Source organism: Corylus avellana, chromosome ca9, assembly GCF_901000735.1.
Source record: "Corylus avellana chromosome ca9, CavTom2PMs-1.0".
NCBI classification, from domain to species: domain Eukaryota; kingdom Viridiplantae; phylum Streptophyta; class Magnoliopsida; order Fagales; family Betulaceae; genus Corylus; species Corylus avellana.
The window spans coordinates 17,824,279-17,842,542 of NC_081549.1; the positions used below are offsets into that span (position 1 = coordinate 17,824,279).

Sequence of the window (18,264 nt, forward strand, 5' to 3'; positions counted from 1 at the left end):
TGTCTTCCTGTCCATATTTTGTCAATTTCCAGCACCAGAAGGTCCATAAACCTGCTTTTTAGGTGCAGACTTTTGGCTACAATGTCGTTAAAGGTTAATTAGGTCACCTCAAAAACATCTTGGACTCAAAATTTTGCAATGAAATATGGTTGCTAACTAACAAGTGTAAGAATTCAATTAAATGGAATTTCTTACAACAAGAACATTCAGAAAATATGGTTGCTAACAAGAATATCCTAAGACTCTTGAGGTCCCCCAGAAATATGGTTGCTAACTAACAAGTGTAAGAATTCAATTAAAAGGAATTTCTTACAACAAGAACATTCAGAAAATATGATTGCTAACAAGAATATCCTAGGACTAATCTGGGGTCCCCCAAGAGTGTTAGGATATTCTTGTTATTTATTCGTCCTAATTTGAGAAACAAAATTATGCAATTATTCCCATTTGGGACACCGTCAACTGCCTTTAAGGGATGGGGTCGTGATGGCCTGGAGTCGCCACCACCCCCCTCTCGAGTGGGAGTTGCCAGATTTTTGATAATTTATTGTCCGAAGGTGTTAATAAATTTGGGTGGGTGATAATTTTAGGGTTAATTACCTTTTCAATACTTAGGTTTTTATATTTTTATTTATTTCTACTTAGATTTCAATTCGTATCACAGATGATATTTGACTTATGAGTAAATACCAAAATTTAGTACCTTCGTTACCATTCCATCAGCTAAACATAAAGGGGAATAATAAGATAGTGACATAAATATATACGTGGTTCGGTCTATAACTTATAAAGCCCTAAAGCTGCATTAAGCTTTTGTTTCTTTAAGTGATATTTACAATATAACATGCTCATATTTATAGGAGAATCATATTGGATACAAATAAACTTCTACTCTAATTAGGTTAGCTAGGTGATAGTATTTAACTATTCACATATAACTCAATTAGGGGTGCAAAGGCGGTTACGGTTAGCGGTTAGTGGCAATAACCGCTAACCGTAACCGCCCTAGCGGTTAGTAAATTTCACTAACCGCAACCGCTAACCGCCTAGCGGTTAACGGTTAGCGGTTAGTGGCCGGTTAGCGGTTAGTGAAATAGATAACCGCCCGCTAACCGCTTTTTTAAAATTGGGCTTTTTTTTTTGGCTTTTTTTTACCCTCATTTTTTTTTCTTGTATTTTTAATATCTTCTTGGGCCCAATTGCTATAAATATTTGAATTGTCATTGGATCATATGATTAAGTGTTGATCTTATAAACTTACAAACAAACAAAAATACTTCAATTGTAGTTATAAGTAACACATTGTTTAATCCAATGTCAATTACTTAATTTGATATTATATGAATCACATTGTCATTGTCATTGTACATGAATAATTGATTAAGTATTGGAATTGTAATTGGATCATATAGTTAAATATTTATCTTATACATTTATATTATTCAATATGCATATAATATAACTATAAGCAATATATATATATAATTCAAAATTGTTCAAAATTGTTAATTTTCTTTTTTTTTTTTCTTTCAAAAAATGGTTAAATTTCTTTTTCTAAAAAATGTTCAAAAAATACATTAATACTTCAATTGTGATTATAAGTAACACATTGTTGAATCTAATGTCAATTACTTAATTTGATATTATATAATCATATAGTCTCATTAAATTATATCATATGATTCATATGATTAATTATTTAAATTCTTATCATATTTACTTATAATCTTTTTTCTTTGAATTGAACTTAATATCTAATGGTAAATGGTAATGTTCAAACTCCTAAATCCTAAATTCCTAAAGTATCTAATAATGCTTTAATTAAATTGTAGACTTGTAGTTATAAGTAACATATTGTTTAATTCAATTGAATCAATTGTGATTATCATTGTACATGAATCATATGATTAACTTGTAGACTTATGACTTATGAGTTATGTCATATTATATATGTATTATTTATTATTATATAATCATATGATTTAATGATCAAGTCATCATGTGATATAATCATATCAATTATAGTGATAATATATAAATTACTAAAATTATAATGATAATACATTAATACTTAAATTATGTTTATAAGTAACACATTGGTCATTGTTTAATCCAATGTCAATTACTTAATTTGATATTATACGAATCATATCATCATTGTACATTAATAATATGATTCACTTGAAGTCTTGAATAAAGTATTTGAATTGTCATTGAATCATATGATTAACTATTGATATTATACATTTATATTATTCATATACATATGTAGACTTATATAGACTTATAGGTTTATAACATACATTGGAAATAAGTCTCTAGATATTTAATTGTTGTATTAGTATGAATTAGTATACTTATGAGTTATGTCATATTATATATGTATAATTTGTTATTATATAATCAAATGATTTAATAATCAATCTCATGTGATATAATCATATAAATTATAGTGATAATATATTAATACTCAAATTGTGATTTAATTATTTTTTTTAAAAAATTGTGATTTAATGATCAAGTGATTATATGATATAATCATATAAATTATAGTGATAATATATTAATACTCAAATTGTGATTTAATTATTTTTAAAAAAAATTGTGATTTAATGATCAAGTGATTATGTTATATGTATAATTATAAAAATATATTATATAAAAAGGCGGTTAGCGGTTAGCGGTTACGGTTAGTAGACCCAATAACCGCTAACCGCTAACCGCTAGGCGGTTATGGCGGTTAGGCGGTTAGCGGTTAATGCGGTTAAACGGTTAGGCGGTTAGGCGGTTGGCGGTTATAGCGGTTAGCGGTTAGCGGGCGGTTAAAAACCGCCCGCCTTTGCACCCCTAAACTCAATGATAATCTTTTAGTGTGACTCAGTGATATTCTTTCACTGTTAGTCAATAATAATTTTAAACTGTGACTATTATTTTCGAACTCTATGATATACTCTAACAGTTTCGGTCACTCTTACGACCACTCCTAACGCCATTGAGGGTGGTTCAGCCACTCCTAATGGCCAAAAAGGGGTGATCAAAATCACCCTTGGCCGTAGGGGTGGTCGAAACTATCCCCATTGCAGTCCATTAATTTGGCTACAGAAGTACTAAATTAATATTTACCCATAGATTAAGTACTTTATGTGATACAAATTAAAACTTAGATGAAAATAAAAACAAAAGGTACTAAAAAAAAATAATTAACCATAATTATGAATATATCCTTCAATGTTTCTTTCAAAAATCCAGGGGGAAGGTCTGTTTCAGTAATCAATACTGGGCCTTCACATACAATGGTAACGTGTGAAATCCACAAAACCGTCGGAAGAAAATAATAGAGCGTTTAAATTAAGAGTGCCAGATTTTCACAATATGCCACGGTTTCCTAACCAACGGACAAGATCCGTTTCACCAGCCACTGGGATTTGGCGTGCATTTCACGCGCCACTATCTAAATGAGATTCTGAGAGAGTCAAATGGTTGGAAACAGAGACCGTTAGTTGGCCGTACAGTTAGGCTCGGGGGCTCTTCCTTGCTCCGAACCACCGATCACACTATCACAGTCTGAGACAAAAATTACTGAAACCCCACAAAAAAAAAAAACCATTTGCATAAAAATCATAAAATAACAAAATAAATAGTTGGGTGATGGTGGGATTTTCCTCTTCTTTCTGCTGCAACTTTTCTCTGTGTCAAACTTTTCTCTCTCCCTCTAGATTGGGTACCGTTCAAAAAACCCCATCATTTTTCTTTTTTCTTTTCAAGCTTGTGTTCTGCACCAAAAAGACAAGCCCAGTATATCTAGTGGCCTTTCATTAGTTAAACTGGTTAAGGTCTCTCTCTCTCTCTCTCTCTCTCTCTCTCCAATATCAAGTTCTTGTACTTATGTGACTGTTTTTTTTTTTTTTTTAATCTTCTAAATTCCAGATTCTATTTATTGCTTACAAAGCTCTCCACTGTGTAATATACAGGTGAAGGTGAATGTTATAAAACGAGTTGGTGAATGGTGCTTCAAGAAGCCAACCAACTTCTTAGCTTGTTAGTTATTTGTCTGTCTGGTTAGTTCTCACTTCCTTTCCTGTTTATTTTGATTTTGACTATGTAAATCTTTTTGGGTTTTGATCTATGAGTTTATGTGTATGTGCTTTTAGCTCTTAGGGTCACTGGGGTTTCTGGGATTTTTACTTTTTTGCGTCTTTTTTTGGGAAAATTTATTCGATTGTTGTTGTGAATTAGGAGGGAGCAGAAGGGTTAAGGTGAAATTGTTTTCTGTTTGTTGTCATTCAATATGCTGGTTGCTTTGTTTCCGGGCAGTTATTTTAATTGATGTTGTGTAGGATTCTTGGAAGCTTTTTTTTTTGTTGTTGCCTATTGAGTTGGGTTTTTCTTTTCTTTTTCTCTCTCTCTCTCTCTCTCTCTCCTTTTTTTTTTTTTTCTTGAAAAAGATGAAAGAATCTAGGTTGGGTGTTGGTGAGTTTCTTGATTTAGCGTTTAAGAATATTGTCCCCATATACAGATTGAGATATTTTATGGTAGTTCTCGGATCTGCAAAGAGTCGCAGCTATATTCTTGGCATTGTGGTTTTTGAAGAGGAAAATTTCGGGTTATTACAACGCTTTATAAGGTTTATTATCTATATTTGGATTGGTGACGAGGTTCATGTTCATGATTATGGAAGAAGAACATTAAGGGCTGCTAACGGAGGAGCTGAGCTTTTAGGGAGAAAAGTATTTAGCAAGTGGCAAATTTGTGGTTGCAATGAGAAACAAGGAAATTTAGAGAGTTGGAGGCAGATCCTTATCATTAAGCCTGCTCACAGATGTAAGTTGGATGGTGAAATCCACCAAGGGATATCTCATATCTATCTGATATTGTATTGTATTTTTGCTGAAGAGAATGAATGGATGCTTTAATAATAGAGGTTTCGAAGATTGCAGAGGGAGAATTATTCCTAGTTATGAGGTACAAATTCCATTATTCAACTAAGGCAAAATCTTGGTTGAAGCTTGAGAGAGACTTTTCAGTCATTCAAATGAGTATTTTGGGGAAACTATAGCTATTTCTCATTCTATCCCTCTGTGTTTGTTTGTTTGTTTTTCTTCTTCTTCTTTTGAGAGCGGCTTGGACTTCTTTCCAATGTCTTAGTGCTGAGGCGTTCAGTGATGGCTCTTAGCTTGTATGATAGGGAACTAGTTTCCAAAAAATAAATTCTCATTTTGTCATGCAACTTTGATGGTGTTCAAAACCCAGTTGATTTTGGAAATGGTTCCTGAATTTGACCCGTTATGACTTCATGGCTGAAATGATTAATATTTTGTTGGGAAGAATTCCTTGACTGCCCAAAATAAAGAGCACAACCTCTTTAATGCTGGGAGAATTGTAGAACTTTGTTTAGTAGTAGCAGAGATATCCTGAAAGCGAAAGGGTTTTTCTGGGTCAAGTACCAAATGCAGTTTGGGCTCAGTTTGTCTTAACTTAGAATCAATGCAATTTTGGGTGTGTGTTTTAGGTGGTATTTTGTTTTCTACTGGTGGATATTATATGAGCTAAACGAGGGGGTGATCTCCAGCCTGCATTTTAGAAATGACTTCTGGAGATATTGAGTTTTTATTTGTTTTTCTTTTTTTTTGGGTGATGTTGATTTATTATCATTCAGTAGGGATTACCATAAATTTCTCTTATAGTTTCTTTATAAATTATATTAGCAGTGGTAGTTTTTTGTAACTGTATTTTGCACTTAATATTTTACTGTAGTATTTCTACTCTTTGTACTTTGAATTGAATAGGGATTAAGGGTTCATAATGATTTAGGGACCATTGAACTTCATAGTAAGACTAACTGACAATTTTTTACATGACTTACAAACCAGACACGAACGCAACACAATATTAGTGGGTTAGAATGAAAGGGTTTGAACTACTTAATTAAATAGGTCGGGTGAGGGTTAACCTATATATTCTTATACACATACCTTCATACGACCTCAATCCGATACGTGAGCACCAATTGTCACCCCTATTTCACCCTTCTTTCTAAACCATTTTAAGCATATTTCCGACCAAAAAAAAAAGGGTGGGGGGATAAAAATGAAATTTAGAACCAAATATAATTGCTTTATAGTCAAAGTCATACTTAAGAACTTTGTATTTTTATTTTTTATTTTTTAAAAAATGGTTAAAATTTAATGTAAAGCCCTTCAACTGGAAGGAACTTCAAAAATAGAAGAAAAATATGTTTGCTTATAGTTTTAGAGACTTGCTTCAATTTGATCCAGTTATCTTGTATCTTTTTTTGTTTTTTTGAAAGATTTTACAAGCATAGGCTTTCTTCTAAAGCTAGCCAGCTGATTAGCATGGTTAAAAATTTCTTCACTAATGTCTTTGGTGTCTTCCCATCTTCCTATGATCCTATCCTATATTTATGTTTGGTTCAATTATGGAAAGGTCAGTCTGTTTGATGAATGAATGTTCTGGAAGTGAGATATAACAACTGATTTTATATATGTCTTCACAGTATTACATCAGCATTGGGTTACGAGTCAGATTTGCAATGCATGTTTCATATAGCAGTGGTTTTTATACCAAGTGATGCATGCGGATGCATGTGGCATAATAGTATTCTTTAATATGATGATTAATGCCTTTGCTCTTCTCCCTTCTTGTCGTTTTATTATTCTACTCGCTAATTGTTTATCTAATAATAACAGTATTATGCAGGTTTGAAGAATAATCTCAGTTTTGTACAGCTGGAATCAATGTGGACAAAAGCACATCTTACTTGTCCTTCTACTTAAAGCACCACCTCCTAACAAGTTCATAATTTATCTTGCTATCTCTACTAGAGGAATACCGAGTACTCCAGGCATATGATGATTGGAGTTCAAAGCTTTCCATTAGTTCATAGGTTTATATCTCATGCTCCATGAAAACGTAATTAGAAGAGCATTCTAATCGTTTGGGATGGATATTAAGGAAGTAGAGAGAATAGTTATTGCTAAACCAGTTGCTTCAAGGCCTACTTGTTCCAGTTTTAGATCATTCTCAGAACTTCTCGCAGGCGCAATTGATGCCTCGCCTTCTAATGTATGTGCTGAAACTGCAGTTGCCGCTATTAGACCAAAGACGGTGAGGTTCAAGCCAATGGTGAATCATGCTCCTGCTGGACTGGTTTCTTCCCAGGTGAGCTTCTAGTTCTTCAAAGTGTCCTTCATTCAGTTCTTCTTATCATCTGATCATTATGGTGCCCTATAATTTCAGGCTGAGATCTCTGGAACAGCTGTGTGTAATTCATCTGATAAGGTTTCAAAATTTGATAGCAAATCAACTGTGATATACAAACCATTGGCTAAACTTGTATCGAAGACAACTGTTTCTCTCTTGGCAACTATGGTCAGTTGCTAAAACCTGCATGTTTGTTGTTTTATAGGGGTACCTCTTTCTTTTCTGGCATATATGGTCTTTTAATGGCCACTCCTGTTGTTTTACTGTCATTTTACTTTTATCTCTTTGTTCTGTCCTCTATGAACTTGTGATCCTATGCAATACATGTGCAGAAGACATAAAATTGAACTTGGATAACTGTGTTCTTCCAAAAATATAATATTTTTTTTCCTTTTGCTACCAGGGAAACTTCAATACTAGCCATCAACAACTACAACCATCAGTTGAGGCTTCTGTCCAACATACAAACCAAGATAAACAAAATTTCAGATCCCAAATTACCTCAAATCTTCACCAGAACATTCCATCACATGTTGAAACGAACCAGACAATTGGGCCCTCAAAGACAGCATCCCAGAACCTGGAGGAAGATCCAAAAGCTTTGCCGATCATAGCTAATGCTGATAGACCTTCTTATGATGGATATAATTGGAGGAAATATGGCCAAAAGCAAGTCAAAGGAAGTGAGTACCCAAGAAGTTATTACAAATGCACGCACCCAAATTGTCCCGTGAAAAAGAAGGTTGAGAGATCGTTGGACGGTCAGATTGCAGAGATTGTCTACAAGGGTGAGCACAACCATTCAAAGCCTCAACCTCCGAAGCGCAACTCGTCAGGGACACAAGGGCTAGGAATTGTATCTGATGGGCCTGGTCAAGATGCTAACATTCCATTGTGGTCTAGTCACAACAATGAAGGGAATGAAGGGTCTGAAGGTAGAGTAGAAAACCAGAATGAAGTAGGATTATCTGCACGTTTGACTTATCAGGGCAATGCTCCACTGCCTTATGATCCTGCACCAACTGGAGTAGTTAATGCTGGTGGTGGAACTCCTGATCATTCCTGTGGTCTTAGTGGAGAATGTGAAGAAGGGAGCAAAGCAACAGAGCCAGAGGATGATGAGCCCAGAAGTAAAAGAAGGTAAGATTAATAATGAATACCTATAGCGACCTAAAATGAAATCAGTAGCATGTATCACCAAGGTCAGTGGCCCTATTTGTTAGAATATAGATTAAATAATTAAATTTATACCTGAATTCGAACTGTGGCTTCATCATTCACCTTTAATTTTAATTAAATATTCTACTTGCTGTTTCCTATATGCTGAAAGAATCACTAGCCCTCTGCTTATTTAAGAATTAAATAAGTTTGTCTTATGCCAATTTGTTTACCTTTTTTCTTTTTCCTATATATCTTCCCCTGCGTCCTTACACAGTCAATAAGGTTACTCTTTTCTGTGAACATCATAATCATTCCTTTTATTCAAGTTAAAAGTGATAGCATTTGCTGAAAATATGCTCTCTGCTTCAGGAAAAGCGAGAATCAATCCAATGAAGCAGGCATATCAGGGGAAGGTGCACAAGAGCCCCGCATTGTGGTGCAAAACTCCACCGATTCCGAGATTATGGTTGATGGGTTTCGCTGGAGGAAATATGGGCAGAAGGTTGTCAAGGGAAATCCATATCCCAGGTTGAGATTTGTGTACATTTTATGTCGATACGATCTCTTAAAAGTCTGAAGTGTTTGGTCTTTCCTTCCAGAGAATATTTCTTAAGCATCACTTGATCTGTCTTGCAGAAGTTACTATCGATGTACCAGTCTCAAATGCAACGTGCGCAAACATGTGGAAAGAGCATCAGATGATCCAAGAGCTTTTGTCACAACATACGAGGGAAAACATAACCACGAAATGCCAGTGAGGAGCACAAATCCAGTGGCCTCTGAAACAGATTTGCAGGCTCCTAAAAGTAAAGACAAGCGATGATTGACACCGTGGATTGAAAAACTTCAAACAACCCATCATTTAATCAGACAAAAGTAGGCCAGGTAGAGAGTTCAAGGGCATCAGAAGCCAGACGGCTGAAGCAATCTGCAATGGTGGATCATCTCATAGCTTCTTGATGAAGACAGCTTTTTTTTTTTTGTTTTCCCCTCCTTTTTGTGAGTAACTCAGATTCTGAGACGGTGAAATAGCTTATAGCTGCTGTCCTTTAAAGCCATGTTGATGGATCACTTAGCTTTTTTAGCATATTCTTTCTCTTTTTTAATTGTTTCCCACTCCATAATAGTAGACTTGCATTACACATCCAGTGTAATATTTATATATGTGCGCTTTAAATTCCGTTTCACTTGTTGAATTCTTGTTACAAGCTTCATCGTTTGATGATTTAGCAAACCGTTGGCTATGTGCTTAATACGCATGGACGTTCAAAAAAGTATAAGCATTTTGGATTCTCTTATATTTATCCTTCCCATGAGCTTCATGAACTTAGGTTGAGATTTTAGAGAAGTGCAGCCCTACAATTCCTTTAATCCATGCCTTTCATTCAAATAGGAATGGCCTAGTCAAGCCAAGTAAACATTAAAAGGCAAAAGAATAAAAAATAAGGCTTCGTTTGCTTTGACATTTTCTTATTTTTAAGTGTTTGGTGTGACCAAAAAAATTGGTCAAATTAAAAACATTTTTGGTTGACCAAAAAAACCTCTTTAAGCCGTGTAAAATGTTTATTTTTTTAAAACCATTTTTCGAGTTTAACCTTGTTGAAAGTTGCATGCTATTGCTAGAGTTTGCTGGACGCCATTAAAGTTAGCAGGAGGTCACTGGTCGTTGTCACAATTTTTTTATACGAGCTAAATGCTAAAAAAACGTTTTCAACTGAAATCATTTTCCTGAATAACAATTTTGCTGAAAATATTTTCTTACTGTCAAAACAAACAAAACATAAAAAGAAGTGAATGTGGTGGCTCACCACCTCCTCATTCTTTGAGGAGGTGGTCAACCACCCCAATAATTGGCTTAATAGTAGGTGAACACCCTTTACAGCCTTTTTCTTTTTATTTTAAGTAGCCGACCACCCCCAATCACTTCTTTGGGGTGCTCAAAGGTAGTCGGACCACTATATCTCTCAAATCAATTTTAACATTGGACATAGATTTTCTCCAAATTTATATATATATATATATATATATTTCTCAACTTTTTGAGCCCACTTAAAATAAAAAATAAAAAATAAAAAAAAAAATAATTTTTGACCCATAAAAATTATAGGTGCCACAGTCCAAATATTACTCGATCTATGCCTTGTCAATAACATGCACCAAGTTTTCGTTTGTCTTGTTGTGTGGACCAACTTCAACATTTACGGTTTGTTGAGGATGAATGGGATTAATTAATAGATGGTGTGTTCCAAGCTGGACACCTGGACCGCCAATATAGCATAGGGAATCTAGATAATCTTGGCCGTCCGTCCCACGGATTATGATCGAGGGATCCAATTAAATAAAGATTGTAGGAATATTGATGAAAGAAGCATAAATGTCCAATTTCTCTAGCTAATGGCGTCTTCCTCAAGTTACAAAGATACTCTTCCTCTTCTTCTAAATTCATTTTCTTCCCACCTAACTTATGTCTTAGTTTTATTTGAATTTCAAACGATTAAGAATAATAACTGCTGAAACACACGGTTGACAGTTTTGAATATTTGACAGCCCCAAAGCATGACCCACCATCAAAATCACAACATCATACTTCTTCATACCCTAAAACTACTAAAAAAATATCTACTTTTCCTCCACATGTTCAAATGTACTTTTGTATTTGGAGTGTGACATTCCTTGACGACAAATCTTATTCCGATTTTCGTAGTGCTTCCTTTTTCTTAACCCCTTCTCGGGCCTTAACTCCTTCTCGGGGTTTAGGTATGGTTGAAGAGTTTTTCAAACATCATGTTCTTACTTGTTTTGGTGCTTATACCGCGTTATGCGACCATTATTTTCTTGGCTTTCTCTCAATATATAGAGGACTAGATCGGTTTTTTTTTTAATTATTTATTTTTATTTTTTAAAATTTTTTTATCTCTTTGGGGTAATCTACGAACCCATTTTCTGTTTGTTATTTCCAAATTCGGTCTTTATTTATTTATTTATTTTTTTGTTGGATTTGTTGTGGAGGAGTCTGCACCTCTTGAACTTTTTGTTCCTTTGTAACCCTTCTCATTTTTTAATGAGTAGTGTATTTACAAAAAATAAAAAATAAAAAATTGACACAACAGTTTTATAGACTGAGTTGAAAAAAATTTCTATGATAGCAATCCTTGTTTACTAATGCTCAAAGGAGGAAACACGATTTCTTTATGTCTTTCAAAATGTGATGTTACTTTTAAAATGACCATCGAATTTGACATAATCATAATTGAATTTTGACATATTGGTGATTTTCAAAGGCACATCATATTTAGAAGAACAATACCTCATAGTATTACTCAATCTTCCTTTGTTAGAATGATGCCAAATTACTATAGCTTTAGCTAAAAAAAAAGAGTTACTATATCTTTTATTATAAATCAACATGATATATTCACACAAGGGAAGGGGAGAGGGGGGATTCGAATTAGTGACATTCGCTTCATGAGACGTGGGACGATGTGTTATAATATATATATTTTTATTTGTTACATAAATAAAGTAAAAAAATAAAAAATTATAACATTATTTTATTATAAAATACTTACAAAGTGGCGTTATTACAAAATATCAACCACTAAGTTGATTGTATCACAATAAATTTTGAATGAAACAGATGGAACCAAATTGGCGGGGGATAAATAGAGCCGTTTGTGGGCAGCTGTCTCGACGACTTTAAATATCAATCGAGGGAAATTAAATATATTTTATTTGCACAACTCTCTGGGGCCTTTATTCTATCATCATTATATTAACATCTATCCGCATCAAATTCGAGTATATACCTCTTACGTTGATGTCATAGTAAAGTTTAACCTTTGGATTAACAACAGAGGAAAAAAAAAATCAATGGTTAATATTTATTCCATCTTATCATAGTTGCATGACAACTGTATCTGAGTTTACTAAATACCGTTCCTTGTAAGAGAATTTGCACGTACAAAGTATAAGGATTTGTTATTTCATGGTTAATATTTTATTTTATTAGTGTTTATGATGTTATATGGTGAATATGTTGTTAACTTGTTATGTCATTTAAAATTTTTTAAATGATGTGGTATTAGATACATTAATAGATAAAGAAGAGTGCTAGCCTGCTAGGCTTACAAATAAATTTTACAGAAAAACTTTTACAAACTGATGTAGCACAACATGATTGGATATAAAATAAGTTCAAATTTTGAAAAACCTAATCATGTTATTGTTGTGCCATATCAGTTTGTAAAAATTTTTCTATAAAATTTATTTGTAAGCCTATCATTTCTCATATATAGAATAAGGGAAACAAGTACACCTCTCCCATCAAACTATCATTTCATTATGAATGTTCTCCATAAACTATTAAAACAATAATGGTAATGTCTCCCAATGCCGGTAAAAAGACAAAAATGACCTTAAAATTTTTAAAATAAGATAAGAATATTCTTATAAATTTGGGAAAAAATAAATAAGAAAGGAGAGAAAATTAATTGTTTTAAAAAATAAAACAAAAAATGACCCCTTGGATTTTTTAAATTTTTTTTAAAAATAGTTTTTGTTATAATTTTAAGAATTGTTATAATTTTATGAAGGGTAATTTTGTCATTATGAGACATTGACATTGTTTTGATAGTTTAGAAAACATTGACAATAAAATTAATAGTAGTTTAAGAAAAATATGTGTACTTTTTCCAACAATAAAAAATAAAATTACCGTAAAATGTCTCAATTTCATTTCACTTGAAATAAAAATATCAATTTTGGTACAACCAAGCTCAACAGTTAAATGGCCATACCAAGAAAAGGTCATAATTAAGCCTATATGTTTTCCATTATGTGGAAAGACAATTCAGGATGAGAACACAATAATGTCTGTTGTTAAAGGTTTGTCTCCCACAAAATGAAAAGAGAATTACTTCAAGTAAATGTGGTAAACTAGGTCATTTCATACCTTTTAACAAAGAGCTATCATGTCATTTTGAAAGTTGCAAGACAATACCGAAAATGCATATTCGCACTAAATCGAATTTGTCTCATTAAGTAAAACTTAGAGTTGTGGTAGAGTGGTCGTGCGGTCACCCCTTCTAAATACATGGGTGACCGCTTGCCAAAATAGTGGGTTTATTTTTATAGGACTAATTCAATTGGATGTAAATATGAATTTTTAATATTGTGTTCCAAACTAATGTGACAACTATGTGTTAAACGATGCAAAAGACATGATTCACATCATGTCCTTATTGAGGTTATTCTCCAGTGAAAAATGTTTTTAAAACGTTTAATAACCCTTTTTAAGAAGGTGTTTCTGCATTCTAATCGGAAAAAAAAAAAAAGTTTTAATGTGACACTAAGGTAAAAAGAATTTTGATTCTTCTTAAAATGTTTTGTGAGAATAGTTGTTTGTTAATTTTTTTTATCTATTTATTATTTTTTTAGAGAATCCTTGTTTCACAACCCTTTTCATCCATTTGATACTGTTCATGCATTTTTTCCCTAAAAAAATTAGCATCAAAATATATATATATTTTTTTATAACATCGTTCACTTTTTATTACTATTCAAATAAAAAAATCGATATATATAGTTTTCGTTAAAAAAATTTCAAACTTTATACGGAAAAATGTAAAATTAGTTATTGTGCTTTACCTGATTTACAATTAGCTTTATGCGTTACATTCAAATTTCGCCCACTAATTTAACAGATTTTGTTAGTGTGATACTGAATTAAATATGACAAGTATTACGATTCTATTGGTTTTACATTTCACGCTATCATAATCTGTTAAATCAGTTAACGGAATTTAGTTGTAGTGACTAATTTTTTTTTTTTTTTTTGGGAAACTTCAATCATTTTCTAATGCAATAACAAAGACAAAACCATTTGCCAAGGCGGAGATTACATTTGAACGAAAAGAAAAGGGAATAGAGGACCAGGCAAGTAATCTCCCTCAAGATCTTTGTTTGGCCAGATCAACGCGGAAGTGGTATGATTTCTCACGGATAGACTACACGAGAAGAAGAAAAAAGAGCATCCTCTCATCATAGGTGGCGGGTCCCTCCTTACAGTGATATGTCTGCAGAAAACTAAAATTAAATTGATAAACCAAAAACACCCCATGGTCAAACAACCAATAATATACGAGAAATTTTAGTCCAAAATCCACAGCGTTGCACGTCTGTCTGCTGGTTGCTGCTCGCTTCAAAACTGGCCTCCCAATCACTAGTAAACGTTAAAGAAAAAGTGAAAAGAAGAGATAAAATATACATTACAGGGAGACTATAGAAGAGAGAGAGAGAGAGGGAGAGGGGTGGCTCTGTTCCAGTTCAAGTTGTACGGCCTCTCTCTCTCTCTCTCTGTCTATATCAAATAACTGGTCTTCTTCGTCTTCCTTTCTCGATTAAAACTTTGCCGGGTTTTCGGGAATAAAGAGATGGGTTGGATTCCCTGCTCTGGAAGATCACACAGTAAAGCGAAGACGAAGAAGAAGACGAAGAATAAAATGGAGCTGCAGGAGAAGCCCTTCGATCGGATCGAACCCACTTCAGGTATTTAACATTAGTGTGAGTACGTAAATGACTTGGTGGAAAATCTATGACTGTTTCAGTGTGACCCTTTTGCTTTGATCGTGCTTTCAATCGGTTTCTGCACTGCTTGGTTGCTGGTGTTTATAACTACAGGGGTCTTGTTTTATTTTTTTGATAAATTTTCTGAATTTCTTATCTGGGTTTGCGAAAAAATGAACGATATTCATTAATTCGTTTGTATTTGCATGCCCATTTGGAGTTTTTTTTTTTTTTCTCATCTCGGAAATGCTAAATAAAAATAAAGCATACTGTGTCTTTTGTGTTCTTTGTTCATGCGGTGCTGATGCTTCTGGTTTGATCTCCTTTTACTGAGAATCAAATCCAAAATTTCATTTGGCTCTTTCCAAAGTTTTTCATTTCCACGTGTGAGTTTCCAGGAAAGTTGAAGCCAAGTTCCTCCTTGGATGCCACGGAGGCCTCTAAAAGTGGAGGCTCCGATCAGATTTCGGCGCAGACATTTGCATTCCGGGATTTGATTGCTGCAACTAGAAATTTTAGAGCGGACTCTTTCTTGGGTGAAGGAGGTTTTGGTAGAGTGTATAAAGGGCGTTTGGAAAATACCGGTCAGGTTAGTTGAGCTCATTATATTTGAACTGTTCATAATAGAAGAAGATAAAGTTATAATTATTTCATCATAATCTGTCTATAAGTTGCACATTTGATTGCTTAATCCACAAAAAGAAAAGAAAAAAAAGTTACATTTATGCTTCTTCTTTTTTTTTTTTCTGCCAACAGTTGCTTTTTTTCTTTTTTTTTTGGGATAAATCTTGATTTCTTTATATAGCTTACTATATATGGGATTACAAAAATAACTCACCAAGGCAAGGAATTGAGGTTTTAATGTGTGTGAACAAAATTGACAATGAAACTTGATCCTTTTAATCGTGTTTGGTATAGGCTGTAGCAATCAAGCAGCTGGATCGAAATGGGTTACAAGGGAACAGGGAATTTCTTGTTGAAGTCTTGATGTTAAGTCTGCTGCACCATTCTAACCTTGTTAATTTAATTGGTTATTGTGCTGATGGAGATCAAAGGCTTCTGGTTTATGAATATATGCCTCTAGGATCTTTGGAAGACCATTTACATGGTATGTATACTGTATACTGTATTATACGTACAGCCCCACCTGGAAGACCATTTTTTAAATCTCTAATTTGATATTTTGGCCTATTTTGCAGACCTTCCACCTGGGAAGAAACGACTTGATTGGAATACAAGAATGAAAATTGCTGCTGGCGCAGCAAAGGGATTGGAATATTTGCACAACAAGGCTAGTCCTCCTGTTATATACAGAGATTTGAAATGCTCCAACATTTTGCTTGGTGAAGGGTATCATCCCAAGCTATCTGATTTTGGCTTGGCCAAGCTTGGGCCTGTCGGGGATAACACACATGTATCCACAAGGGTCATGGGCACCTATGGATATTGTGCTCCAGAGTATGCAATGACAGGTCAACTCACTCTGAAATCAGATGTTTATAGCTTTGGGGTTGTTCTTTTGGAGATCATTACAGGCAGGAAAGCAATTGACAGTTCAAAAGCTCCAGGAGAGCAAAATCTGGTTGCATGGGTAAGAGATTGCCACGTAGTATTTGCTGATGTTGATTGGGTTTTGAGGCCTTCCTTGTTCAATAGAAAGAAAAAAAAAAGATTATTGTTGAAGTATGTTTGATCTAACAACTGTGTCTGTTTCATCTGATGCAAGCTATCTCAACAACTAGGTTCCTATATATATATATATATATATATAAAGTAGTAATTATGCAACTTGAGTTCTTCTCAACAATTTAATGCCAAACATTGACCTGGAAAATGATGATTATCCATGCTATATATTATGATGTTGATAGTTTATGAAATTTTATCCTGACTTGATGACAGGCAAGACCCTTGTTCACGGATCGATCGAAAATCTCACAAATGGCTGATCCATTGCTTCAAGGCCAGTATCCTTCCAGGGGTTTGTACCAAGCTCTTGCTATTGCAGCAATGTGTGTTCAGGAACAGCCTCATTTGCGACCGGTTGTAGCTGATGTTGTCACGGGTTTGACTTACCTTGCTGCACAAAAATATGATCTTAATACACAGAGAGTGCAAAGCTCCAGCCAGGCCCCCTTTTCTCCCCTTCGAACAAAGAACAGTGATAAGAAGCTCAATGGTGGTCGTTGATGTGAGAGAGATTGATTGAATAGGAGATTAACTTAAGAGTGCTCTATGATAGTTGTGAATCTGAATGGTTCCTTCGACGCTGAGTGGGCCGCTACCAGCCGTGCCAACCATGGCTGCGCCTTGGTAGTATAGCGGTCGACGCTCATAGGGATGGCATTATATATAGTGGTTGGTGATCAGAAGCTCAAAGCTCAGTCATCGACGGTTTTTCATTGCGTTTCAGTTGTGCCTTAGCTGTCAAATTTTGCGACGGTCTAAATAACAGGTGGATTTCCCTACTTCATTATACATTTGTCTTTGGAAGATATTTGTATGTTCTTTGCTCAATGCATTTGTGAAACCAGGTTGCTGTACACATACAGGCCTTAAAACTTTGGCAGTGGTTCCTTCCTCCCTTGTTTTTGAAAGTTGACATTATTCTTTGCTTACTCCTGGTATTGTTCTGTTTATTCTACCAATGAAAGCTCTATAAAATAAAACATTTCAATAACCAAATGTTATATTTATCAATTTGGCAAGGGTTGTAGTTTCCTATTTTTGGAAAGAAAAACAAAATGTGCTATGCCCATTTCCATATCCAACTTGAGAGGAATTTGCTAGTCTTTTCAAAGGGAAAAATAAATGAAAGGAAGTTACATTATGTTCCATGAATGCATATAAAGGTACAGTTGTTGAATGAAAATCAATGCTCAATAGTGGGTTACAGCTTCCTATCTACATATGGGTGGAAATCCTTGAGTAGATACTGACACTGTGAAGGCCCATTGATTGAATTACATCTGCAAATTTATAGGAAAATGCAAGTGTTTTTCTAATCTTAGGTGAATATTATTTTCTAAAATTTGGGTGAGACAAATAACGGCCACTTTTTTTTCTTTTTAAAATAATATTTACGTAAGACTAAGAGAACACCAAGAGAGCACCTAACATTCTCCAAATTTATATGCTATTGATTTTTAGGGTATTGGTTGAGCTTTCATTCTCTTTCCTTTATTCTCTCTCATCCATGGTTAAAAGTATCTTATCTTGTTCATGGCTAAAAGTGTCTCACCATATCGAAATATTATCCTACGATTCTAATTTGATGATCACTTGTACATAAGAAACGAATTGAGGCCTTGTTTGGTA

General features: G+C 34.1%; 2 protein-coding genes across 3 annotated transcripts; both read left to right on the forward strand.

Moving 5' to 3' along the window:
- The first annotated feature begins 3,642 nt into the window (after positions 1-3,642).
- Positions 3,643-9,562, forward strand: LOC132162068 (WRKY transcription factor 44). Of its 2 annotated transcripts, none has more exons than XM_059572315.1 (7): positions 3,643-3,833; positions 3,972-4,058; positions 6,708-7,179; positions 7,258-7,389; positions 7,625-8,361; positions 8,752-8,910; positions 9,019-9,562. In XM_059572315.1, exons 3-7 carry the CDS (start codon positions 6,961-6,963, stop codon positions 9,203-9,205), a joined length of 1,434 nt encoding a protein of 477 aa, XP_059428298.1. In that variant the 5' UTR covers positions 3,643-3,833; positions 3,972-4,058; positions 6,708-6,960; the 3' UTR covers positions 9,206-9,562. The 2 variants fall into 2 exon arrangements, with proteins under 2 accessions (XP_059428298.1, XP_059428297.1); XM_059572314.1 differs by having other exon boundaries at positions 6,718-7,179.
- A 5,027-nt stretch (positions 9,563-14,589) lies between these two features.
- On the forward strand, positions 14,590-17,564 carry LOC132162069 (probable serine/threonine-protein kinase PBL7). Its single transcript, XM_059572316.1, has 5 exons — positions 14,590-14,928; positions 15,345-15,535; positions 15,865-16,054; positions 16,146-16,537; positions 16,849-17,564. Exons 1-5 carry the CDS (start codon positions 14,814-14,816, stop codon positions 17,134-17,136), a joined length of 1,176 nt encoding a protein of 391 aa, XP_059428299.1. The 5' UTR covers positions 14,590-14,813; the 3' UTR covers positions 17,137-17,564.
- The last annotated feature ends 700 nt before the right edge of the window (positions 17,565-18,264 follow it).

Excerpts from the sequence above, each read along its gene's own strand:
- LOC132162068 (XM_059572315.1), top strand. The coding sequence starts at position 6,961 with ATGGATATTAAGGAAGTAGAGAGAATAGTTATTGCTAAACCAGTTGCT. Across the intron at positions 7,180-7,257 it reads CTGGACTGGTTTCTTCCCAG|GCTGAGATCTCTGGAACAGC; the intron begins GTGAGCTTCTAG and ends CTATAATTTCAG. Across the intron at positions 7,390-7,624 it reads TTTCTCTCTTGGCAACTATG|GGAAACTTCAATACTAGCCA; the intron begins GTCAGTTGCTAA and ends TTTTGCTACCAG.
- LOC132162069 (XM_059572316.1), top strand. The coding sequence starts at position 14,814 with ATGGGTTGGATTCCCTGCTCTGGAAGATCACACAGTAAAGCGAAGACG. Across the intron at positions 14,929-15,344 it reads TCGGATCGAACCCACTTCAG|GAAAGTTGAAGCCAAGTTCC; the intron begins GTATTTAACATT and ends GTGAGTTTCCAG. Across the intron at positions 16,055-16,145 it reads TTTGGAAGACCATTTACATG|ACCTTCCACCTGGGAAGAAA; the intron begins GTATGTATACTG and ends CCTATTTTGCAG.